Raw genomic sequence first — 26,051 nt, 5'->3', positions numbered from 1 at the left:
ACCATTTTTTTCGGGAGACCTGGGGGCACGCTGGGTGGGTGGAAATTTGTTGATCCACGCAGATTCCAGAACTTTCCACCACAGAAATGTGAGGAAAATGTGTTTTTTTGGTCAAATTTTTATGTTTGTAAGGGATTCTGGGTAACAAAACCTAGGGGTAGGCAGACGAGTCACCCCATCCTGAATTGCCCTGGGTGTCTAGTTTTCAGAAATGTATAGGTTTGCTAGGTTTCTCTAGGTGCTGGCAGAGCTACGGCGTAAAAACAAAAGGTAGTCTTTTTGTCCGAATCGTGCTAAATTTCACTGGGAAATTGAGGTGCGACCATGCTGCGTTTTGCGCTGTTTCATGTCGCAGCCACTATGCCTACCCAAGCAAGTGAGGTACCATTTTTTTCGGGAGACCTGGGGGCACACTGGGTGCATGGAAATTTGATGATCCACGCAGATTCCAGAACTTTCCACCACAGAAATGTGAGGAAAATGTGTTTTTTTGGTCAAATTTTTTTGTTTGAAAGGGATTCTGGGTAACAAAACCTGGGGGTAGGCAGACGAGTCACCCCATCCTGAATTGCCCTGGGTGTGTAGTTTTCAGAAATGTATAGGTTTGCTAGGTTTCCCTAGGTGCTGGCAGAGCTACGGCGCAAAAACAAAAGGTAGTCTTTTTGTCCGAATCGTGCAAAATTTCACTGGGAAATTGAGGTGCGACCATGCTGCGTTTTGCGCTGTTTCATGTCGCAGCCACTATGCCTACCCACGCAAGTGAGGTACCATTTTTTTCGGGAGACCTGGGGGCACACTGGGTGGATGGAAATTTGTTGATCCACGCAGATTCCAGAACTTTCCACCACAGAAATGTGAGGAAAATGTGTTTTTTTGGTCAAATTTTTTTGTTTGAAAGGGATTCTGGGTAACAAAACCTGGGGGTAGGCAGACGAGTCACCCCATCCTGAATTGCCCTGGTTGTCTAGTTTTCAAAAATGTATAGGGTTGCTAGGTTTCCCTAGGTGCTGGCAGAGCTACGGCGCAAAAACAAAAGGTAGTCTTTTTGTCCGAATCGTGCTAAATTTCACTGGGAAATTGAGATGCGACCATGCTGCGTTTTGCGCGGTTTCATGTCGCAGCCACTATGCCTACCCACGCAAGTGAGGTACCATTTTTTTCGGGAGACCTAGGGGCACGCTGGGTGGGTGCAAATTTGTTGATCCACGCAGATTCCAGAACTTTCCACCACAGAAATGTGAGGAAAATGTGTTTTTTTGGTCAAATATTTATGTTTGCAAGGGATTCTGGGTAACAAAACCTGGGGGTAGGCAGACGAGTCACCCCATCCTGAATTGCCCTGGGTGTCTAGTTTTCAAAAATGTATAGGTTTGCTAGGTTTCCCTAGGTGCTGGTTGAGCTACGGCTCAAAAACAAAAGGTAGTCTCTTTGTCCAAAGAGCTTAAGATTTCACTGGGAAATTGAGGAGCGACCACGTTGCATTTTGTGCCGTTTCCCGTGGTAGGCACAAGGCCGACCCACACAAGTGAGGTACCATTTTTTTCGGGAGACCTGGGGGCACGCTGGGTGGGTGGAAATTTGTTGATCCACGCAGATTCCAGAACTTTCCACCACAGAAATGTGAGGAAAATGTGTTTTTTTTTTCAAAATCTGAGCTTTGCAAGGGATTCTGGGTAACAAAACCTGGTGGTAGGCAGTCGAGTCATCCCATCCTGAATTCCCCTGGGTGTCTACTTTTCAAAAATGTATAGGTTTGCTAGGTTTCCCTAGGTGCCGGAAGAACTAGGGTGCAAAAACTACAGGTAGGCACTTTGCCAAAAAAGGGTCAATTTGTAACTGCAAAATTTAGGTGTGACCACGTTGCATTTTGCGCCGTTTCCTGTCGCAGGCACAAGGCCGACCCACACAAGTGAGGTACCGTTTTTATCGGGACACTTGGGGTAATTCAGATTTGTAAATCAACTGTTATTACCAATTGAGCTTTCTTGCATTTCTCCCTTTGAATGAAAGATATTGTGTAGAAAAAAAAACTTTATGAAAAATGACCAATAATTCTCATGCTAGTATGAGTATTCCCAACTTTGAAAATGTGCAATTATATACTGTTTCTGAACTCTATAATTTGTACCCAATTCATACATACATAGGTGTCTTTCATGCAGATTATTCCATGTGTACATTTTCCAAGACAAAGTGCACTATACCCAGTAAATGAAAAAATACCATTGCAAGTTGCTGCTCAGTTTTTGGATCTGGGTTCGTCGGGTTCTTGGTGAAACTACAAGTCCCATATATCCCCACAACCAGGAAGGTCTAACGGATGTAACGGTATATTGCTTTCCAAGAGCTGTCAAAATTAGAGAAAGTTATAGGTGAAAACGTTGAGACAAAAGGCCGTTGTTTTCAACAAATTTTCAAATATTCCATTATCTAACTGTTAGTTTCTATAACGAACCCTTCATGGATTTAGACAAATGACCCCTTTCTGAATTCAGAATTTTGTCTATTTTTCGGAAATGTAAAGCTTTCCAGGATCCATTATTTCTTTCAAACTCATTTCTACCATTAACTGGAAGGAGGTGGAAAGCTCTAAAAATAGCAAAAATAGGCTATGTCCCAGAAAAATGCCAAAACTGAGTGAAAAATTTCGGTTCTCTGACAAAACACTGTCATTCCCTAAAAGCTGAGAAAATTGAGAATTCAGCCCCACAAACCCTTTTTTGATACCATATTCAGGGAAAAAGCCAGAGGCTTTCATTTGCAGCCCGTTTTTCCCATTTTTCTGAAAAAAACAAAAAAAACACTATATTTTGGTTAATTTCTGGGACCCCTCCAAGGGAATCCACAAACCCTGGACGCCTTTAGAATCCCCATGATGTTGGAAGAAAAGGACGCAAATTTGGCGCGGATCCCTTATGTGGTCAAAAAGTTACAAGGGCCTAAGCGCGCACTACCCCAAAACACCAAAAAAAGCCTTAGCACAGGAGGGGGAAAAGGCCTAGCAGCGAAGGGGTTAACAACAAAGCCAAGGTCCCGCAGAAGAGATTGAGCCATCTGTAGATGGTCTTGAAGATGATATGGGTCTTGATGTGATGAGAGAATGTCGCCCCGGCAAATGATCAACTATGCTCCCATGGTCCATAACCACTCCATGATCGGTTTCAGCACCTTGATCATGAATCAAGGACCAGAAGAAAGACCGAACAGAAGAGCCACAAACTCGTTTACTTGGCCTGGCCACGTTAATTTAGGAAATTGCGGCTAGATGGGGATCATGAGGAATGCGTCCTTGAGATCTAACCTTACCATCCAGTCACCCAGCAAGAAAATGTTTTGCAAGAGATAGTGGCTCTCCCACTTGAAATGACAGTAAACCACCCAGCCACTGAGCTCTCCCAATCTGAACGCAGGGTGTGAGCCATGCTCTTCTTTTTGACTAAGTAGAGAGTGCTGAGAAAACCACAAGGATGTAGTGTAGAGGGAACAGTGGCTCTTTTGACCACAACATAGGCATTCTCCTGAGCAATCAGAAGGTTGTCTGTCTCCAAAAAGGCAAGCGGTCCTTGGTCTGTGCCTCTGTAGTGGGGTTCTGTAGAATTCTATTTGAAAACCTGTAACCATCTGTAACACCCAAGCATCTCTGATAATTTCCCTCAATTTATCCAGGAAGAGACCCAAGCACTCTCCCACCTTTGGAAGAGAAGAAGGGAGTACTCCTTACCTGATGTTCCACCAAAGGCGTTGGCGGCTCCAGGGAAGGATTGTTTGCTCCCACAACTGCATCCAACACCTTTGGTTTAGAAGAATCAACTGGAAGGCAGGGGAATTGGGACGGCCGGAGGAGCACCCCCTACCTCTAACACCCTACCAAAAACACGTTTGTCAAAGACACGCTTCATCGATTATTGAGTCTTGGCCAGCGAGAACGAATTTGAAAAGCTCCTTCACAAACTGCTCTCCGAAGGCACCACTATCTGCACCTGTGCCTGCTTTAGAAATAGCCAATTCTCCTAAATGTAGGTCAATTTTAATCGACATAGAGTGTTGTTGCTTCATGGAAAGGGCACAGTTGGCATTGCTAAAAGAAACACACAGCCTTCTGAGCCCACGCTGAGCGAGTGTCAGGAGAAAGTAGGTTGCCAGTGTTTTTAGCCTCATCGGCCAAATTAAGAATCTTTGTTAATGGCACCAGAGCATTCTCTAACTTGTCCTGGTAATTCTTCTATCCCTTTTTTGGGATATTTCATAAACTTGGCAATAAACTTGCGCATCTTGCCATCAATCTCAGGCGTCAGGACCACTATGCCATCCAAACACAGCCTAGGACATTCCGGCCTGAGGGTGCCCTTCACCTCCTTGTCCATTGACGTGTGGGTATTATTGGCCACATATTTGGCAACTCTGTCTGCCCGGACTTTCAGCCAGATTCATCATCGGCATGTTTTGCGAGTCTGTAATAGCGAATAATAAGGAATCTCTATTACAGACTCGCAAAACGGGATTCATGTAGGAATCGAAATATTTACTGTGATTCCTACAGCTTCCTTATTTGCGATTAGCTAATTACTAATCGCAAATAAGGAATAACTCCCCATTCATTCCTATGGGCCTAAAGGCCCATAGGAATGAATGGGAAGACATATCAATATACGAATCGCTATTAGCGATTCGCATTTTGATTTTGCGATTTCAAGGGTGCAGGGGTGTCCAAAGGACACCCTGTTGCACCCCTGAAATGACATTAGATGCTGGTGTTACGCACACACATGTCCTTGGGACATGTTTGTGTGTAACATGCAACTTAGAAAAATGCACTTAAGTGCATTTTTCTAAGTTTCCGCTATTTACCACGAGGTTTGACTTCGCGGTTAATAGCGGCCCAAATTTGCGAATTCGCAATTTTTAAATGTTTCATGAATTGCATTTAAGGAATCTCAAATAGAGATTCCTTAAATGCAATTCCTCGCAAATATGCAATTTTGCAATTAGCGATTTTTGCATTTAGGATGATGAATCCCAAATGCAAAAATTGCGCTCGCAAAGGGCCAGATTCGCAGAATCTGGCCCTTTGCGAGCCGAATTTTCTTTCATGAATCTACCTGTTAGTCCTTTGATCTTGGGTGCTATATATTTTCCGGGTCCAACGTGAATGAACTGAGGCAACCTGGTGCCATGATGTGCAAAATAATGATGGATTGGGATACTGCCCAAGTATTTACCAGTGGTTGGGTTGAGATTAATTCAGGCATTCCACCCATCACTTTTGTATACTTTAATGTATCGCCCTAAGTTAGGGTGACCAGAATTTTAAAGCCAAAAACTGGGACATTTCACAAAAATAGAAGGACTACAGTTTTTCTTCAAGCGATGCGCACAGAATGACAGCGCTCCTCTGCAGAGAATTACATAACAGGCAGTTAGAACATACATAACATGCAATTTTTAAACCCAGTAGCTTGCCTGTTAATTAAATTGCTTTCTTGAAACAACTGCTAACTATCCCTGCTTTGTACATTATAAAAAGCACCTCCCACAGTTTTTAGTCCCCCCTCTATAAAAACCGGGACAGAAGCTATATTTCCTGAAATCTGCCGGGACAGTAGGTAAAAAAACGGGACTGTCCGGGCAAATCCGGGACGTCTGGTCACCCTACCCTTAGTGGGTCTGGTATGCCCGAACATTGGTGTTGTGCACACTGTCAGAAGAACCAGGCTGTACCTGGCTGATGATGCCGTGACTATGACAAAATTAGTCCTGGATTGCTTGTGCTCCGGTTGAGGGAGGACCTGGCTTGGCAGTTTGGGCTGAACTGCCCCGATTGCCTGCTGCAACTGGACCAAACGGAGCCCTGCTGGCCTCTGCTGGAGTTGGTCTCTGAACCCAAGATGTGCCTCCCAGGTCCTAGACCCTTGGCTGGCATCAGAGTGTACTCTGCAGGAAAAGGTTAAATCCTGAATTCTGAGCTCCATGTGGCTGCAAGCAAACCCATTAACACAAAGACTGTGTTAATGGACTTGTGACGACCACCAACACGAAGGTCCTGAAAGACTTTCTTTTCATGCTACAGCGTCCGTCAGCAAGGACCTGCAACATGGATGCCGCACTTCGGGCTACAGCAGTAACAGCCTGCAGTGACTGCCAATGCAAAGCAACCGCTGCAACATCTGCGACATCCAACCAGCTCTTCATGCTACAGCAACAACAGCCCACAATGCCTGGCCTGCTGTAGGCATCTGCTCCTTGTGGCCTCTTCCATGATGCGCAGAACTTTCTTCATGCCAGAGTCCAAAAGTAGGTCTTCAGCAGGGCTAACTTGGCCCCTGCATTTAACCCCGCGAACATATCACCACATGTGGCGCTCCGGACTTTTAGGTTCTATATTAACTAAGAACTTTAAAATTCACCTGATCTTGCTTATATACTCATGTTGAGATTTGCTAGTCGCCTACATTTACTGGGAATGTATTCGCTTAATTCATCGTATTTTTATGTTTCTTTTAATCACCTGTATTTGCCCTGTTAAGCGCTCTGATACCCGCAAGAGTCTTGTTCGCGCTATACAAAACTTTCAAAATAAAGTAAAATAAAAATCCAGTTTTACTGATTGTTATGTTTGTTGTTCTGGTATCACATTATTTATGATTAAAATGTACTCCATTTTCCTACATTGGTTTGGGATTTTTTCTTGTGTTGTGTTTTTACTTTATTACTGTTTGAGTGCTGCATAAATACTTTCCACATTTCCTCTGAGTTAAGCCTGACTGCTTTGTTCCAGTTTCCAGAGGGTTAAGCATAGATTAATTTAGTGATTTTTATTTTGTGGTACACCCTGAGGAGGATTGTAGTTGTTGCCTGAGCGGCACCTTCACCCCTCCCACAATGCATCAAATAAAACCCATAGACATCGTGCTTCTAAAGTCAAAAGAAGTGTTGCAATAGCATGGGCTTACAACTGAGTTTAGGTATCTTCAAGTGACTGGTGTTAGATTATGACGTGTATGACTTGTATGACTCGTTTGCACTCTCAAAATTCTTTATTTTTTATATGACATTTTTGTTACGTTTAAGCAAGCAACAACATTATTCCCTTTGAAACGCTTTTTAGTTATATTGCCAGGTGCATATGATAATACAGTATACAGTTTCAGATTTATGGAAGGATTATAAATATCATTGTACGTTATCCTTTCTTTATTTAGTTGGATAAGTTTAGCAGCCGTCGACATGAAGATGGTCAATGTGATATGTATTTCAAACAAATGTACCAAGATCCTTCTTTTACATCTAAAGAGGAAAAATACGCTTTTCATATCAACTCCAAAGATTTGAAACATTCCAAAGAACTTCCACCTATCATGCCTAAACCAGGTGAGATTTAATGCCTACTAACAATAATAAAGTGACTAATTAAAAAAAAAACAGCATTTTAATTCTATGGCAGGACCTGGAGGTGAGGATTAGGCTTTTCTCTCTTCACTTTAATGTAATTAATTCACTCCAGCAGCCATTTTAACTTTGTGAAATATTAACATAAAAAACTAAATCTCCCATGAACATCAGGGAGTGACAACATCACATTCCAGCCAATTATGGTATAGTCCATCAAATAACATCCCGTGGAGACCATCTATATCCCTCTCTGCCAGCAGCAATCAGATAAGTGCTCAGTTGTTTATTTTTCTAATTGTTATTGTGAGCTCTGTGGGTCGTCTTGCTTCGCGATTGCTCCCAGCACTGTCTTTGCTTATTTCACTGTTGTAATTACAAGAACCTCGGGAGTCCTGACTCCTACGCAGCTGTACTTACGAGGATCATGCGCAGTGCGGTCTACCGACCGGCAGGGGTCCGTGCTTTGGTTACGGGCGCAGCGCATCTCTCTCTCTCCCCCGCGGCGGCCGGAACATGTCAGCTTTGAAGCTGAGGCAGTGTTCCGGCGGTAATTTACATTGCGGGCGTGTTGAGGAGCGCGCACGTGTCTAACGGAATGAAAGTGACACAGGTGAGTTGTAATTGACTGGGAATCCTTCTGTCAATTACAGTTGTGTGTCTTTGCAATAGTGCGAGCCGCACGATACATTAAGGGGGCATTCCCTATTATAAGTGCACTACGTGCATCAACTGTCCTTGTGACTGTAAACCCTCAATTTTCAGTGGGAAATGTTTCCCTTACCTCATTTAACCCTCATGGAGTATGGGGAGGTTGGGGACTATGTAGAAGAGGAAGAGGTAACATACCTTCCTATTGATGACCGGTTTTGGGAGGTCATGGACGCATCCATCCTACGGGTGGTGACGCAGGTGGTTGCCCCATTGGAGAAGAGATTGGCGGCGCTCCAAGCGCAGTATTAGCGGACCACTGGCTCCGCTACCTCCTACACCAGCGGTTAACCCACCTTGCATTGCCCCTCAGAGTGTGGATCAGCGTAAACAAGCTGACGACCCTGGTGTTGATTTGGACGCCTTTGCAAGCCTCAAAAAGGCTTTTCTAAATGCCCAACCCATTCTAGACACTCGGACACCAGGTCCCTCAGACAAAAGTCCACCTTCTCCACCACAGACGGATTTAGGGGATGGACATGATTCTCCCAACAATTCTGATGGGGAAGGGGATGGTTCTCGACCGTGGCGCCCGACACCTAGTTCCCTGGGAGGGTCAGACCTCCCGACGGACACCGATCTACCCCCCCTCGAGAATTTACTTAACCCTGATGACCTCCTAGATCAGCAGAATGGTGTCCGGCCCCTAAGGTAGCGTCTTACATGGGCAGCCGGCTTTGGAAACCTTTGGATAAAGAGGTAAGGTGCTGCCTTAAGGCAAAATGTCCTCGACCTTCCCTGGATGGAAAGTTAGCCACGATCCCAAAGATAGACCCCAAAATGGCCATCTTTTTTGCGAAATTTGTACAGGACCCTAAAAAAGGGATCAATCGTTCCTGACGCTCATGCCAGGATAAACTCCTGGATGTCACTGGATCCCTAGCCAAAATAGTGGATATGTAGGATGATGCCAAAGCCTCTGGCTCCCTCATATTCTTTCCAATTGGGCCCAATGGCAATAATATTTCTGGGAAATGGAAATTGCGCGAACTCCACTGAGAGGCGCAGGTCACGCCTTATTAAAATTGACCCCAAACTAGGGGAAATCTCCACAGGGAGGCAGGGACGATAGCCCAGGGGAATTTGTTCGGGGATCCCTTCATAAAGGAACTGGGCAAATATGTCAATACTTTTAATTCCTTAGACAAGGCGCAATCCTCAATTAAGAGAATTTTTACTCCCCGAGTTTTTGCGTCAGCCGGACAAGGGAGGGCGCGCTCGTCTGGCCGCCCATTCCAAACAGCCTCCAATGGTGGAGACTCCAGACGTGACCAATTGCAAGACCCCGGGAAGTTCGCAAACTTCTATCAAAGTCCTACCCCGTCGTTGTGGAGGCAGAGGCGGCCAGAGTGGCAACTTCAATAATACACAAGGTGAGAGTTCAGGATTCTATGGGGATTTCCATTGGGGGGGGGGGGGCGGTTGGCCCTTTTTCAATCGAACTGGAGGAATCTATCCTCAGATGCATGGGTGATACAGACCGTGGGAGGTTTCCACATCGAGTTTTATGGGACACTGTCCCATACACGCCCACCCACCCCGTTGTTTTTTCCTCCCGAACAGAGAGCACTGGTGACCCAGGAAGTGGGCAACCTTTTACAGAAAGGGGCAATAACGCATTCGGTGCTCCACCCACGCGTTTTCGTCAGCAACATTTTCCTAGTGACAGAGAACGGTTATCAATCTAAAAGAGTTCAATTCTTGGTTACTCTACCAGCATTTCAAGATGGAGGGTATACACCTCCTACAGGACCTGCTCCAAATTTCAGATTGGATGGTTCGCCTAGATCTGAAGGACACCTATTTGGCGGTACCCATATTTCCCCCACACAGACGATTCCTCCAGTTTTACTGGGAGTCCCAAATTTTCAAATTCACTGCCCTTCCATTCGGCCTCTCCTTGGCCCCTGGGTGCTTCACCAAGCTGATGAAGCAATGTCGAACATCTTCGGGCTCAGGGGATGAGGCTAATAGTCTATCTCGACAATATCCTTCTTATGGATCATTGCCTGATTCGACTGTCCAAACATTTACAGACGGCAATAGACTTACTGGAGTCTTTAGGCTTTGTGATAAACGAGAGCAAATCAGCTCTAGTCCCATCACAGTCAATGGAGTTCCTGGGCTTTGTAGTGAACGCAACAGAAGCAACTCTCAGCCTACCAGCGAGGAAACTATCCAAAATTCGACACAAATTACGAAGAACGATGGCCAAGTCCTCTATCCAGGCGATCATTCTGGGTCCTCTCCATTACAGGACCCTGCAACGTCTAAAACTCGAACATCTTCGAAAGGGACTGTTCTTCTCACAAATGGTTCCTCTAATATCTGAGGCCAAAGAAGAGATGGGTTGGTGGTTAAACCACATAGAAGCCTGGAATGGCAGAGCAATCTTAGGCTCTCAACCCAATCTCATAATCGAGTCAGACATCAACGGTTCCGGATGGGGCGCGCAGTGTGGGGAGTTCTCAGAGGCGGAAAATGGTCCTCCGTTGAGCGTTCTCTACATATCAACTGTTTGGAGTTGATGGTGGGATCCATTTGATCCGCAGTTGGATCAAAAAAGAAGGTGAAACACGTGGACGACGTGGCAGCAGTCTGCTACGTTAATCACCTGGGAGGGACGAAGTCACAGACACTATTGGATCGGGCCCGAACCCTTTGGGAATATTGTCTGATCAAACAGATATCCTTGTCGGCAGAGCATCTCCCGGGGAGCTCCAATCAAGTGGCCGATTGGCACTCTCGTCATTGGAGAGATGTCAGCCTGTGGAAACTGAATCCACAGATCTTTAGGCAAATTTAAAACAGGTGGGGTACTTTCTCCATGGATCTATTTGCGTCTCGACTGGACTTCCAACTCGTACTCCAATGCAGTTGGAGACCGGATCCACGGGCAACAACCTTGGATGCCTTCCTACAGGATATGAGCACGGAACAACCGTATGCCTTTTCCCCCTTCACTATGATAACCAGGGTCACGGCGCAAGTGCGCAGACAGAAGCCTGAGGTGGTGGTGATAACACCAATCTGGAGATCTCAAGTTTGGTTTCCAGTGATGATGGAACTTTCCTGGGAATCTCCAATCCCTCTACCCCACATTCCCTATCTCCTCTGGGATCCTCAAGACAATCCTCACCCGCTGGTCCTGGCCGAGCCTCTTCGTTTCATGGGCTGGAGGGTTACAGGCGATGTTGGCACATCCCAGGCCTTCCGTCAGAAGCTTACTCATTACTCGCCAAAACCTGGGCGAATAATACAAGTAGGCAGTACAACTCTGCTTGGGCGCAATGGTTATGTTGGTGTAATCAACACCAAACTGATCGCATTGGGGGCAGATGTTGTCCATGTCGTAAACTTCCTTACTTCCCAAGGTTTCCTTTATCGATCAAGCAATACTTACAGATCAGCGATTTCAGCAGGACATTTGCATGTGGATGGCCGTCCAGTCGGGGAACACCCCTTGGTCAGAAAACTGTTAAGAGGAATTAGACTCTCAATTCCTCCTGAATCCAAGTATACACCCATTTGCGACGTTAACAAAGTTCTATTCTTGTTTCAATCATGGCCTCAGAATAAATATCTGACCAGGAAACAACTGTTGGCAAAATTGGCAATGTTTTTATATCTATTATCATATCGCAGAGTTTCGGATGTCCAGGCATTGGATAGAACAGGTAGGGTGTTCACCCCGAAAGGGGTTTTGTTTCATATTTCATGCAGAACAAAAACTAATTCTAGATCTGTTTCATATGCAGCATTACAAGCAAATTCTAAGTAATATGTGGTTCACGTTATTAAAGCTTATGAGATTATGACTGAAGAACTCAGCCCTTATGGGGAGAAGCAATTGCTAATTGCATTAACCAAACCCCACAAAGCGGTTTCATCTCCTACGATTGCCAGATGGGCCAGGTGGATCATGCAAGAAGCAGGGATTGATATGTCCCGTTACGAAGCCCACTCAGTCAGGGGGGCCATGGCTTCAAAAACATTCTGTATAGTAGCTCCCCTTGAGGATATCATTAATGCAGCAGACTGGTCAAATGACTCCACCTTCAAGACCTTTTATTTCAGACCAGTTCGCTCTCTGGCAAGCGTGGTAGTGGATAAGCTTTGAACTAGCCTAATCCTTGTCTCCGGGTCCTGCCATAGAATGAAAAATTTCCTAGCTAACATAAAGGAAAGTTTAAATTCTATTAAGGGCACAGATGCGAGGATTTGCTCACCCTAGGAATTCTTGTGACAAATACTTCACCCTTGCCTTGTGGTTGGGAAATGTTGATGTTATGGACTAATTAATGAAATGGAAACCTATGTTGCTCTGTCTTGTAGTTCTAGATTTAATCTTATTGCACTATGATAATGTTAAAATGTTTTCATTACCATGACAAGTAATGGGTATCCCTTTGTTGCAGGGGATTATTCCAATAAACAAGAGCACTGAACATGGCGATTGTCGACTGTTGCATGAATAAAGAGAGATATAGATGGTCTCCACAGGATGTTATTTGATGGACTATACCATTATTGGCTGGAATGTGATGATGTCACTCCCTGATGTTTATGAGAGATGTAGTTTTTTCTATTAATATTTCACAAAGTTAAAATGGCTGCAGGTGTGAATTTATTACATTAAACTGAAGGGAGAAAAGCCTAAACCTCGCCTCCGTATCCTTAATAGAATTGAAACTTTCCATTACTTTAACTAGGAAACTTTTCATTCTGATTTACCGCAAGGATTTCAATTCTGATAACCTTGATCCACAGTATTCATGTTTGAAATAAAGAAGTTGAGAAATGTTCAGGGTATACAACATATTCTTCACAATAATATTCTTCAGTGCTAAACAAAATTTAAAATTATCAAAATGAGGGGTGTATAAGATGGCAGTAATCCTGTAGTCCTAAGGGTTCATTCCAGCTCCCACCACCAAGAAACCTCATAATTAGCGCTGCCCATACTGTTGGTTGCTAAATGTAAGATAGTGGTGAGGCTCTGGCGAGAAGCAAGGCATTGACAGCAGCTGCAGACTGGCAAGAGGGACTTATAGGCCCAAAATGCTAGCACCCTGTACAGACTGTGGTGGATGTTGACAGTCTCAGATGGTGAATATCACGCGCCAGACATTGGGACATAAATAGGATGCAAGCTTGTGTAGTCTCTTTTCTAGATGCCTGCAGTGAATGGCAGCAGGTGGCCCTCAGTGGAGGCAGTGCAACTTTAGAGACAGACAGTGCGCTCTCTTAGTGAGAGATCTAGAAGTGTCCAGCCACAATAGGTGAACACATGGATGCATTAAGAAGCAACATATCATGGAAGACAGGAAGTAGAGCATAAGCCTTGAGTCAGGAAGCAGAGGAATGGGGTCCGTATTTTGCCATTTGAGAATATGTTGATGTGAAGCACAGTGAAAGATGCATGCTGGCTGGTCCCTGTGCCTTGACAAAGCCTACAAATTGATGGCTCCCGGAAGAAGGAGACATACAGAAGAAAGTTAAACAGCACAGGAAATTGGAAAAGGTAAGAACTAAGCAGTGTGAAGAGAGTGCACACTCAAATTGGAGATATGGGCCACTAGGTGTAGCGGAAGTAGACTTTGCTGTTTATTCACCCAGGGGCAGGGGAGGCAGGCGGGGTCAGAAGTTGCACCATCCCCCGAAGCCTAGTACGTACTTAGATCAGGGTGGCCTCACATCCCCCACCTTGTCCCCAGAAGAGAAGTCTTCTTGCACAGGGAAGGAGGATAACTCTATCATCTTTTAGCATGGTGAAGTGCAGAGGTCCCAGGGGAAAGGAAAAGGAACCCCCCCCCACACATAAGCCATAGACAGGCCATCATAGACAGTGATGACGCTTTGTGAAGCAGCTTTTCTCACATATTATGGTAGAACACAGCTGTACAAAAGAGATGCTTAAACAATAGCTGCAGGACATTTGAAAAGATGCCATGACAGTGGTGCATAGCTTAGAGCAAATGCTTGATGGAAGAACCCTGGATTATTAGCAGCTCCTTCCACAACTTATTTATCTAGAAGAACACATAATTCTTCAGGAAAAGCAGGAAGATCTTGAGAATAGATTAGACACAACAATTGTGCACTTTAGAGGAGTCCTGAAATGACTAGAAGGTAAAGACATAACACATTATGTGCATGAACGGCTTGGTGTAAGTATGGAATGATCGGCTGATAAAAGTAGACTCTGGTCTCTATCTGGAACCCTTGAACATCAAAGGATGACGTCCTGTCCACCTACAATATTGGCTTGTTTACACAAATTCACAGAAAACGAGAGGCTGATGAACAATCTGCACACAGGGATTCAGATCCTTTAGAATGGCGTTCAAATTTGAATACTTTTGGCTTGCTACAGAGGAGAAAGCATTTCATGCTAGGATCTGAATTTCTGCAGTTTAAGGGAATGAGATACAGATTGTATCACCATTTCTGGCTCATGCTCAAATCGAAACTCAGACATTGTGTCATAAATGTGATATACAGTTCCGACAAATATAGTAGTACTGTGTATAAGACCAATACGAACTTCATAGTATAGAGACTTAGTTCACATATACCATCAATGCGTGTTAGTGGGCTTTGGCCAGCTCATAGTACCACATGTAACCCCTAACCCAACCAGGGTAACAGATGTAGTTGGCAACCTCGAACATGATACTCTGATTCCCAAGAAATCAGTGGAAACATATCTAACTCTTTCACTTGTCACTCTTGCATGCCCAAGGTAAACACAAGAAAGATATGACAATACATTTTCAAACACTGATTGAAATGATCCTATTCTTACATAAAAAGCATCTGTTACAATTATTAGAAAGATAAGACATGTTATTGTAATAGGCATTGTTTGAATGGTAAACAATATGAACAATTCAACTACGTTAATTCTTGCTAATGTTTGCCACTCCTATCTGAATCTAATACTATACTAAAGAGAGGATAGAGGAGTGCACTATTCTGCCAGAGCAATTGGGATAGCCCAAACCCCCATATCTTGGTCTTAGGGGGTCAGGAAGCTGGTCACAGGTTATCTTTCTTAGCAGGATAGAGGTTGGAGTCTGCAGGGCTACATCTCAGTCAGTCTGTTTGTGATAACCCCAGCATGGAAATGCTCCTCTCAAAGAGCTTTAGCACGGAAGCGGTTTGTATGATAAAGTGCCATTCTTATCAGCTGTGGCAGAGGAGCTCATCCTAACGAGCACAGAACAAAAAGAAAACAGTGGCATTATGTTTTTCATGTAAGACCCTGGAACTAACTGTACACAGGGCATCTGTGCCTATCACATATGCACATACAGCACATTCAAGCATTAGCATAAAAGTGTGGCAAAGGACACCATGAGAAGGAGATGTCATCCTAAGGAGTTGGATCTAAAATGGAGAACACAGGTGGGCCATGCAGCACACCCCACGTCCCCTTAGTTGTGAAGGAGACCTACTCACTAAAAGCTAGCCTTTCTAAAAGCATTTAAAAGGCATAGCATTATATAATGTGAAACTTCCATAATATAATCACAATAAAAGCCAAATAATGGCAATTAAAAAGCCAGCAAACTGCTAAACAAATCAATGAAATTGTGTTAAATAACAAAAATGGCGAATCAGGGATGTGGAATTCCTATAGCCCGATGCCCAGGATATATTGTTTGGGGTCAGGGCAACAAGATTTCATGTGTATTTTGTCCTTGGGACAAATAGGCTCAACTTCCTGCAGCACAAACCCTTTGACTGCCAGTTTACAGTACCACATTATGGTTCAGTGGTGGGAAATTATCTGAAGTTAAGGTAACATTTGTATCCATGTATTAATGTTGTTTAAACTTGTATTTTTGGTTCATTAATGCAGTTTTTATTATTAGGGTGAGCGCTCTAAGTAAATGTTGTAAGCTCCGACTGCACTACTGACAGTGGTTTCAGTATAAAAATATGTGCACACGTTTTCATAGCTTAGCAATATGAGGTTATGTGTAATGCTCCCAGAATTCTCTCTGATTAGATGCAAATATTTGCAAAAGCATGAAAGCAAGATTGACAATTCTTTGCTTTCAAAATAAAGTGTTCAAAATAAATGGCAAGTAGGAGAAAAAACATTTTGCTAAACTGCTCTAACATTTTAGGTATCATTTCTTTGCAGCAATGTTAGACCTGGCACCATTGGCGTGGGTCTCCATTCCATTTTTTGCTGTTGCCTCATGTGTTTTTGCTGGTGTTAGATTCTTTGGGCACTGTGCGTGCCACTGCTTTCCAGTGCCACAGTGCGAGTGCTCCCTATTGTAAATGAATGTATTAATTAATGATTCCATGATAGACTATTTGGTTTACCTGTCAGACCCTAGTACAATGCACTGAGTGTGCCCAGGGTGTGTAAATCCAAATGCTGCTAGTGGGCTTGCAGCACCGGTTGTGCCACCCACAGAAGCGGCCTTGTAAAATGTGTCTAAGTTCTGGTACTGTCATGCTGACTGGGCAAGTGCACCCACTTGCCAGTCCCTAAACCTTCCCTTTTCTTCATATTAGTCAACCGTATGGCAGGCCCAAGGGCAGGGTGCATTGTAAGTATAAGGCAGGACAAGCCCTGATGTGTGTGGCATGTCCTAATAGTGTATTTTAGCCATTTTCGTTTTTCACTATTGCAAGCCTACCTGTTCTCCATAGGCCAGAATGGGCTGTTAGAATTATTACATTTTATAATCCTAACTGACTCAGAGAACATGGTAGAAATTCGAGTTTAGTATGCCTGGACTCAGAATGATAAAATACATCTTTTAGTAAAGTGGATTGCAAATACCACTTTTAGAAAGTAGATATTTGCTTGCCTAACCTTTCAAGCCTGCCTCTGCGTGGTTGTGTATTCCTTTCTCTGGGATATGTGAGTGACAGGGCTGGGGGATTCCAGGAGACAGGCTGGGGCAGCCCAGTGGTGAATAGAGAGATCTGCATCTAGATGGGAGGGAGGAGTTGCACCTAGAACCTGAATAGGGCTGGGCCTTCCCTCCACCCCCTGTGGTGCGTTTGATGTCTCTGCCCTGCAAACTGAAAGAAGAGAAGGAAGACTGTCAACAAAGTGCTCCCGGCATGTACTGCCTTCCACAATGCTGGCTCCACCTCCTGTGGGGCGTCTGATGTGCCTACCCTGCGCTGTGAAAGGAAAGGAGAAGTCTGATAAACAGAGTGCTTCAGAACTGGTTTGGACTGGGCACAGGCCCCTCTCCCCTCAGTGAACAAAGGATTTTGGGGTATAAGTATTGGGACCCTGATCCCAAGAAATTAGATCACTTCTGGACTTACAAGACAAAACCTCTGCTGAGGAGAGGAACCTAAAGAAACTGAGGAGAGACTATTCCCAAGCTGAAGTGCTGCTTGGGGGATTGGCCTGCAGTGGTTTCCTGACTGCCAAAGAGAGGAGAAAGAACTTTGTGTACTTTACTTTCAACTTGTGAAAAGATCTCCAAGGGCTTGGAAGAGAGCTTGCCCCCTGACCGAAGTCTCAGGACCAGTAGACTTCACCAGCCTTTTTGGATTGCTGCTGGAATTGCTGTTTCAGTGGCTACAGAGGGAGGGAGCTGTGACCGACTCTCACAACCGGATTGGCGTCCTGTAGGCACCACATCAAGCAACGTCCGCCTCGAACAACGCAAGCTCTGAGCTCACCGACTCCGTCCTGACGCCGTCACCGAGCCGTTGCCTGCACTGCGACTGTTGGACAACACGACGTGCAACGCCTCGCTACACCGACTCGTACTGGTCTGACCGACGCGGTCACTGCTGCCGACTTCGGAGTTGGGCACCGCCTCGCACGCTTCGCGACTCACCGACCGACTCGCACCGCTATCCGGACTGATTGACGGCATCTCCCGAACTCCGGCTCTGTCGCCGCACCGCAAGCTGCAAGCACCGCATCGAAGCACTGTCTCGCCATGCAACGCACGCCTTGGACCCACCGACCGTCAACGGACCGCTGCCTGCACCGCATCGAGGGACAATGCGTCCTGCAACGCTTCTTTTCTGCACCGTGACGGACACCGGAACCCGCTCGCACATCCGTGCCGGCCGCCTCAAGTAATAGGTACTCTGACTGTCAACATTTGAGTGGCCCCGTACCGACACGGTCCTCTGGATCTGTTAGACTCTGTGTTATTTCAACAACGCTGTAGCCAGACTCGGCTACCGACTCACATAGAACCTAGATTTAAGCCTTTTCAACCAGACTCTTGAATTCTAATAGTACTGTGGATTATTTGTGGTGTTATTGGTCTTGTGGTAACTCTATATAAAATATACTTTTTTTAATATAAAAACCTTGTGTGGTGTCCATTTGTAGTGTTGTCACTGGGTTACTGTGTGTGGTCACAAATGCTTAACTTACAACGCCTCTGAGATAAAGTCTTGCTGCTCGTGCCAAGCTACCAAGGGGGTGAGCAGGGGTTATTTTAGGAGTGTAATCCCCTTATCCTGACTAGAGGAGAGGGTCCCTATTTGTCACAAGTACCTACCTGTGCCAACTAGAGACCCCCAATTCTAACATTGGTGGTCAGTGGAAGGGATTCTGGATTTGCATTTGTGACTCATATACAGCGATTGGTGAACACTACTTAGTGAGTGCCGACCATAACCCAACCACTTACTTCTGATACTTGTTTTTGCCAGGGATCTCCATTTTCGCAAAGTAATGCCTGATTCAGCCATCATGGAAGAGGCAGCATCTGTTGACTGTGATTGGGAGGAAGAGAAAATGGAAAGCTACACCAACAAGCAGCTCAGGAGCTTCTGCAAAAAGTTTAAAATTCCCCTGACCGGAATCTCCAGGAAGGAGCAGTACCACAAGGCGCTGAGGGCCCGGAAGGCGGCAAGGAATGGCTCTGGAGATTTAGTGGATTATGTGGATGCAGAGCAGCAGCAGCAGAATAAATGCAGGCGGCAAGAACGACTGTGGAGAGTGGATTATGAACTCTCACAAAAAAAAGCGTACTGTGCAGTGCTTGAGGAGTATAAGAATCTCATCATTCAAGCAAAATCGTCGTATTTCACGAACAAGATAGAAGGGGCAATCAACTCCTCAAAGGAGCTTTTTCAAACTCGCATCTCTCCTGAAATGCCCCAGAGATGAAACCTATACCCCTGACCAAAAGTTTATTGATGAATTAGCCTCTCACTTCCAAGACAAGGTGCAGTCGGTATACAGGGGTTTTCCCAACACGGATAGTGACATCATTTCAGACAACACGTTGACCACAACCGTTCAGAATGGTCTAGCACACTTTTCGATCCTGACAGTAGATAGGGTAGCAGAACTCTTACTACAAACCAAATCTGGCCGCTGCACATTCTGCATACTATCCCTGAGGAAATCAGCACTCGGCTAGCCCCGGTATTAAATCTTGCCGTATCCTCTGGTATCTACCCCACTTAGTGGAAGAAGGCCTGTATCCGTCCTCTGTTAAAAAAAGCAACGTTGGACCCTACTGATGTAAAAAGCTATAGGCCCATCTCCTGTTTGCCCATCCCGGCCAAGATCTTAGAGAAGTCTATGAATATAGAACTTACCTCATTCCTAGAAACTAATGGCCTCCTTGACATTACTCAACATGGTTTCCGTTCAAAACATTCCACAGAGACAGCCCTCCTAATGGCAACTGAAGAGGTCCGCAGGGTAATGGATGTGGGTGGATGAGCTATTCTGGTTCTGCTCGACCTAACCGCAGCATTTGATACGGTAAACATGTGGTCCTAATAAAGAGATTTAAGGAAATTGGCATTACTGGCACAGCACTTAATCTACTCACCTCCTTTCTTACTACGAGAGAACAAGCTATCGTTTGGGATGGTCTTAAGTCAGCTGACTTTTCTCTCCCAGGTGGAGTCCCGCAGGGCTCGGCCCTGTCCCCTACCTGCTTTAATATCTATGTCACTCCACTGGCAAAACTGATGCACACTTTCGGACTCAGACTGGTGTCATATGCGGACGACACGCAGTTGATCGTGTCCTTACAAGAGTCAGTGGCGGAAACTGTATATCAGCCTTGATGACTTGGATGAGCACCAATTTCCTAAAGCTCAACGCGGATAAGACCGAGGTGCTGGAGTTCGGGCAGAAGGAGTCCATCTGGAACCAGCTGTGGTGGCCCTTAACAGCAGGTGCCTGCCCTTCGCCAGTTAGCAAGGCAAAAAACCTGGGTTTCATTTTTGACAAGGCTTTATCCTGGGCTTCTCAGATTAACAAAGTGGTTCCGGAAATACTGTCATTCATCCCGTTCGATCTGAGAAAGACGGTGATAATAGCATCAATACTGTCAAGAATCGATTACTGCAATGCACTGTACCTTGGAGCGAACACTGGCCAGCTGGCCAAACTTCAGTCGATCCAAAACGTGGCAGCCAGAGTTCTGCTTCATCTGCCCAAACACCATCCCACGTCTGAAGCAATTGTGTAGCTTCACTGGCTTCCAGTGAGGAGTCGTGTTGACTTTAAAGCTCTCTGCTTGGTACACAAGGCATTGTTCGGAGGTGGTGCAGATGCAATGAGGCTATTTTTCACTTTCTATGTACCCACCCGCTCTCTGAGATCCGCCTCCCTGGGTCTGGACAATACTTTCAAGCTTAAAAGGGCAAGATGGGGCGGCAAACACTTCTCTCATCTAGCTGTCAAGCTGTGGAACACGCTCCCTACGCATCTTAGGCTGATACCCAACCATCAGCTTTTCCGTAAGCTTATCAAGACCTGGCTTTTTGGACGTTTGTTGTAATCTCGCTAATGTCACTCACACTACACAGCGGCAAGACGCCTCGGCATTAGTGCGCTCTAGAAATATCTAGTCAGTCAGTCAGTCATCTTGGTGGACCACTGGGTCCTGAGAAAAGGGGTGCACCCTCCCCAGTTTGTAGCAGTGTTTCTGCCCGAGGTCTGTCCCCAGAAGAGTTGGCAGACAGGAAAGAAAACAGCATGCATAAAATGGAGATGGCCAAGCTCAAATTGAATGGGTAGCTGGAGTTAGAAAGCAAGAAAATGGCTCTAGAGGAAAAGAGATTGCAGTTGGAACATGACAAAGTTTTGAGGGAGTTGGATTTAAAAGCAAGGAGCCTAGAGATTACTCCCTCTGGTGGCAGCGCACAGTCAGCGCCTGTGGAAGGTAGAGTGTACATCCGCAAAGATGTGGTAAAGGAGTTATTTTAAAATGATGATATTGGGCAGTGGTTCAAAGCCTATGAGGTAGCCATGTCTTCCCACCGGGTCCCTGAGAGAGATTGGGGAGCGAGGTTGTGGGGAAGTCCATAATTCCGATAGCCACATGAAAGATGCACTCATGACTAGGTATTCTTTGACCCCTGAACTCTATAGGCAGAGGTTCAGGAAGTGCAAGAAGATAGAAAATAGTACCAGGTTTTCAGGAGCTTACGGAATTTTGATAGGTTGGTTTCCCTCCGCGTGTTCAGGGGGAGGGAGTTTCCTTATTGAAAGCTCTCATTTCGCTACATACAGATACTTGGGTGAAAATAAGAGTCACCTCGAGATGGACTACAACCAACAAAATCTTAACCACCAGAGGCCTAAATCAAGGATGCATCCTTGCTCCCCTACTTTTCAACCTGTATCTAGCAGATCTCCCTAAATGCTTTGCCGGATGTTGAGCTTTCCCCCCCGCAAAGATCCAAACCTTGCAGTATGCTGACGATACCATCTTACTCGATCAGACACAGGTGGGACTCCAAAGATTATTCAACTCCCTTGTGCAGTACTGTAACATCAATACTCTGGAGATTAACATCGCCAAAACAAAAGTTATGACAGTCTCATCCTTGAAAATAAGAAAAAGTACTTGGTTCATCGAGGGCAAGGCACTGGAAAAAGTCTCCACATACAAATATTTGGGTGTCTGGATAGACCACAAGGGGAGATCAACCGCGTACATTACCGCAATGCAGAGTGTTGCCCGAAGTTTGGAGGGAGCTTTCATTAGAACAAAGAGCGCCCTCCACTCTCCAGATCTCACCCCCCTAATAGGATTGATAGGAGCAACACTTCTACCGACGATAGCTTTTGCTGCTATAACCTACAAAGACAAAATGTCCAGCTGGCTAGACAGAGCTCAATCAGCATGCTTCCGCAGAGTGTTTTTATTACCAAATTCAACCTCTCATGCTCAAATCCGAATGGAATTCTCTCTGTCCTCCCAACATTGGGTCACGAGTGCAAGATTTATAGGATATAGTTTAAAGACAAAATTAGCTCGCCATCATTCTTTAAAGAGCACAATATGGTCACTATTCAGCAATCCAGATACATCTTGGCATAAATATCTGTCATACTGCTTGAACTCGCTAAAAGCCCAAGACATATGGTCAGCATCGCTACCCATAGAGAAGACATAAAAACTCCTGACTAAACAAGCAAAAATCTTGTCCTACGAAAACGATGCCAAATCAGTATCAAAGCTCTTCCACTGCAGTCGGGCCTCGAAACTCTATGCTCCAAAAACTCTACCGCTCTACCTTTCATCACCAACGAAACCATGCATTAAGCACTAATTAATGCGGTTCCGGTTTGGCCTAATTCCTCTAATGGCGTACAAATATGGACAAGGGTATAAAAAAGGAATTTCCACAAACTGTCGTTTTCGCAATCTAGTGGAAGAAAATCTAATTCACATCCTGTGCATTTGCCGACCTTTGATAGCCCTACGGGTCTTCTGGCTTCGTCCGATCTGGCTTTCTTTCAACATTAGGACATTTCACAAAGCATTAGAACTGTGTTTAAGGGGCGACTCACCTCAGATGGCCACTCGCTTCGTAAAATTTATGTTGGGAATCAAAAATGTATTACCCCAAGAATGACCTTTAATCATTATTATTATTTCCCTACAAATTGCAATGATAATAATTATGCAAATAAAAAACTCTTACTCTTTGTACGGAAAAAAGGCGTCCTCCTGACCACGCCTTCTTGATTCTGGGGACGTTTGCCAGAAAGAGGTGATCGGATCTTAGCTTCCTGTTGGCTTCATAGGGTTTGATCAAGGTTTTCAGAATTGGGGGGCCCTTGTCCCAGAGAATTGTATGTGTTATGCAGAGGGATTTGAAATTAATTCGCTCTTGGATTGGGAGCCAGTGTAGTGAACTTAGGTTAGGCTTGGCGGAGCATTGTTTTTTTATGCCTGTCAGCAGCCTAGCTGCTGAGTTCTGGACAAGTTGGAGTTTGTTTATCACTGATTTCGGGGCGCCAAGATAGAGGGCATTCCCGTAATCTAGTCTGGGGAGAATGAGACCCTGAATAAGGAGTTTTCTGGAGTGGGGGGATAGGAGGGGGAGAATTTTTCGTGTGGTGCGTAGAAGACCAAAGCAGATTCCCGCGGTTTTCCAGGCTTGGGTTTGAAAAGTAAGGTCCTGGTCGAGCTAGACACCCAGGCTTTTTATTTATTTCTTCGGGGAGGGAGCTAGTCCCATGCAAGTTGGCCACATCAGTTTGGGGGAGGATTTAGATTGATTGCCTAGCACTAGGATCTCTGATTTGTCTCTGTTTAGTTTGAGGAGGGATTTGCTCATCCAGCTAGAGATTTCTTTGAGACAGTAGCATAGGTTTTCTGAGGAGCGGTCCGTCTGCTAAAGGGAGACAACAAGTTGGGTGTCGTCTGCGTACGTGAACAGCTTAATGCCGAAAGGGGCTACTATTTCCTCCAGTGGGGACATATTCACATTGAAAAGTGTAGGGCTTAAAGAAGAGCCCTGAGGCACCCTGCATTGGAGTGGAATAGCTCTGGATCGAATGTTGCCTTCAGAAACCTGAAAGGTTCTATTTTCTAAGAATGACTTGAGCCAGGATAGGGCTGACCCTGTAACTCCTTTTCTGTTTAGACGGTGGACAAGGATATAGTGGTCCACCGTATCAAAAGCAGCGCTTAAGTCTAGGAGGATCACTGCTGCAGATCCACCCGAGTCTAGGATCTTTCGCGCTTCTTCTACAACTGCCAGCAGGGCGGTGTCCGTGCCCTGGCCAGGCCGGAAGCAAAAACAACAAGCCTGTCTGCGAGCGGTGTAGAAGGCCATTAGATTCAAGGAAGGTGGAGAGCTGTTGGTTAACGAATTTCTCTGCCACCTTGCTAATTCCAGGGAGTAAGGAGATGGGCCGGTAGTTGCCCAGCTCTAAGGGATCCAGATGGGGTTTCTTTAGCAGTGCTCTTACTGTGGCTTATTTCCAGTTGGGGGTAACAGTACCCTGTTCTAGGGAGGCATTTATTAAGTTGGTGATGGGGGAGGTGATGGTAGGTGTCACAAGTTTCAGGATGTTAAAAGGTGCAGGGTCAAGGAGGGAACCACTTTTGATTGAATTTAAAATGTGGGGAAGCATCTCCACGGTTAGGTGGGAGAAAGAGTCTAGGTGGGGGGTATTGATTGCGGGGGTCGGAGGGTGGTATCCTGGGAGGTCGTCGGAGGCTGGGAGGGTTTTTAAGATATTTTGAATTTTGGTGGAGAAAACTTCGGCCAGTTCGTTACATCTGCGACCAGAGGGGTCCGTGACGGGTGGTGGGTCTGAGACTTTCAGCAGTTTTTTAACGATACGGAATGTTTCCCTAGAGGAGTTGGCGGAGGCTTGAATTTTTTCTTCGAAGAAAGCCGCCTGGGTGGTTTTCAGGGTGGCTTTATAGGACCTGATGGCTGCTCTGTATTCTATTTTTTTGTTATTGGCCAAGTCCTTCCTCCATGAGTGTTCAAGTTTTTTACATTATTTTTTCAAGTCGCGGAGTTCTGGGGTGAACCAGGGGGATTTGAAGATTCCATTTTTTAGGTAGGATTTTTCTTGACAGTACTTGGTCTAAAGACTTTTTTATCCAGGTTGAAATTTGCTTATCCGCGGACAGTGGGACTGGTTCGAGTGTGGGGATGGTTAATTTGAGTTTGCGTCTCCAGTCATCAAGGACTAGTTTTGACCAAGGGCATTCTGGTAGGCGAGGTAATGGCCCGTGAGGGGGGGTCAGTGAGGGTTTGCCAGGTGAATGGTACTAGGAAGTGGTCACACACTGGGATAGGTAGGGGCTCACTAGTTTTTAATCCGGAGATGGTTGAGAGGATAGGGTCTAGTAAATGACCTTTTACATGTGTAGCATGATGGTTTTTCAAGTGAATCTGATAGGTAGCCAGGTCGAGTGTTAGGTCACCTACCACTTTGTCCAAGGGGTCATCCAAGTGGAGGTTTAAGTCTCCTAGTAATGTGAAGTTGGAAGAGAGGCAGGCGCGTGAAATGATGGCTGGTGGGCGGAACAGGAGAATGCCCAAGAGTGATTTAGAAGGGGAGAGTTGAATGATGAAGTGGGCGTTTTCATAGTCGAGGATCGGGCTATCTAGTAATTGACAGGAGAGGTGGCTTTTATAGATGAATGCAATTCCACCACCCTTTCCACCTACTCTGTCGAGGCGCTGGGTGAGGTATCCTGGAGGGAGGGCTTGCACAAAGTCCTTCTCAGAGCTTGGGGATAACCATGTCTCTGTCAGGAACAGAACATCTTGTTCTGTGTCTTGAAGAAGCAAGTTGATTTCTGCAGAGTGTTTGGGCAGGGATCTGCAATTTAGCAGGGCCATGCTGATTGAGGGCTCGATAGGGAGTGGGATTGTCTTTGGTGAGAGACTGTAGGAGCAGTGGGTGCAGTTACTTTGTCATCCCTCCAGGGAGAGTGAGTGGAGGCATGGTGTGTTTGTAGCCTGCCTAAGTTGAAGTAGAGTCTCCCGAGTGTAAAATCTGGGGCCTGAGGAGGCAGGGGCAGACATTCCTGGCCCTGGGCCCGTTCTGGCGCAGATGGGGTTGCCTTTGGCGCGCGTCCGCTGCATGAACAGAAAGGCATTGTTCTTTTATAGAAGGACAGGGCAGAACAACTAGCCTGCTAACCTGCGCACTGCAAGCGAGGGGAAGTCGTAGTCACTTCCGGCCCACCTTCCCTCCACAACAA

At 45.5% G+C, this 26,051-nt stretch overlaps 1 protein-coding gene across 11 annotated transcripts in view; it reads left to right on the top strand.

Annotated features, from left to right (window-relative positions):
• Nucleotides 1–26,051, top strand: part of DCDC2C (doublecortin domain containing 2C) — a 5,988,712-nt gene that overhangs the window by 802,386 nt on the left and 5,160,275 nt on the right. For all 11 annotated transcript variants that reach the window (XM_078647857.1, XM_078647853.1, XM_078647855.1 and 8 more), the window contains one exon: nucleotides 7,200–7,368. In XM_078647857.1, the coding sequence (XP_078503983.1) occupies nucleotides 7,200–7,368 (169 nt within the window). The remainder of the gene's footprint in view (nucleotides 1–7,199; nucleotides 7,369–26,051) is intronic.

Source organism: Lissotriton helveticus, chromosome 6, assembly GCF_964261635.1.
Source record: "Lissotriton helveticus chromosome 6, aLisHel1.1, whole genome shotgun sequence".
Taxonomy (NCBI): domain Eukaryota; kingdom Metazoa; phylum Chordata; class Amphibia; order Caudata; family Salamandridae; genus Lissotriton; species Lissotriton helveticus.
This window is presented reverse-complemented; position numbering and strand designations above follow the sequence as displayed.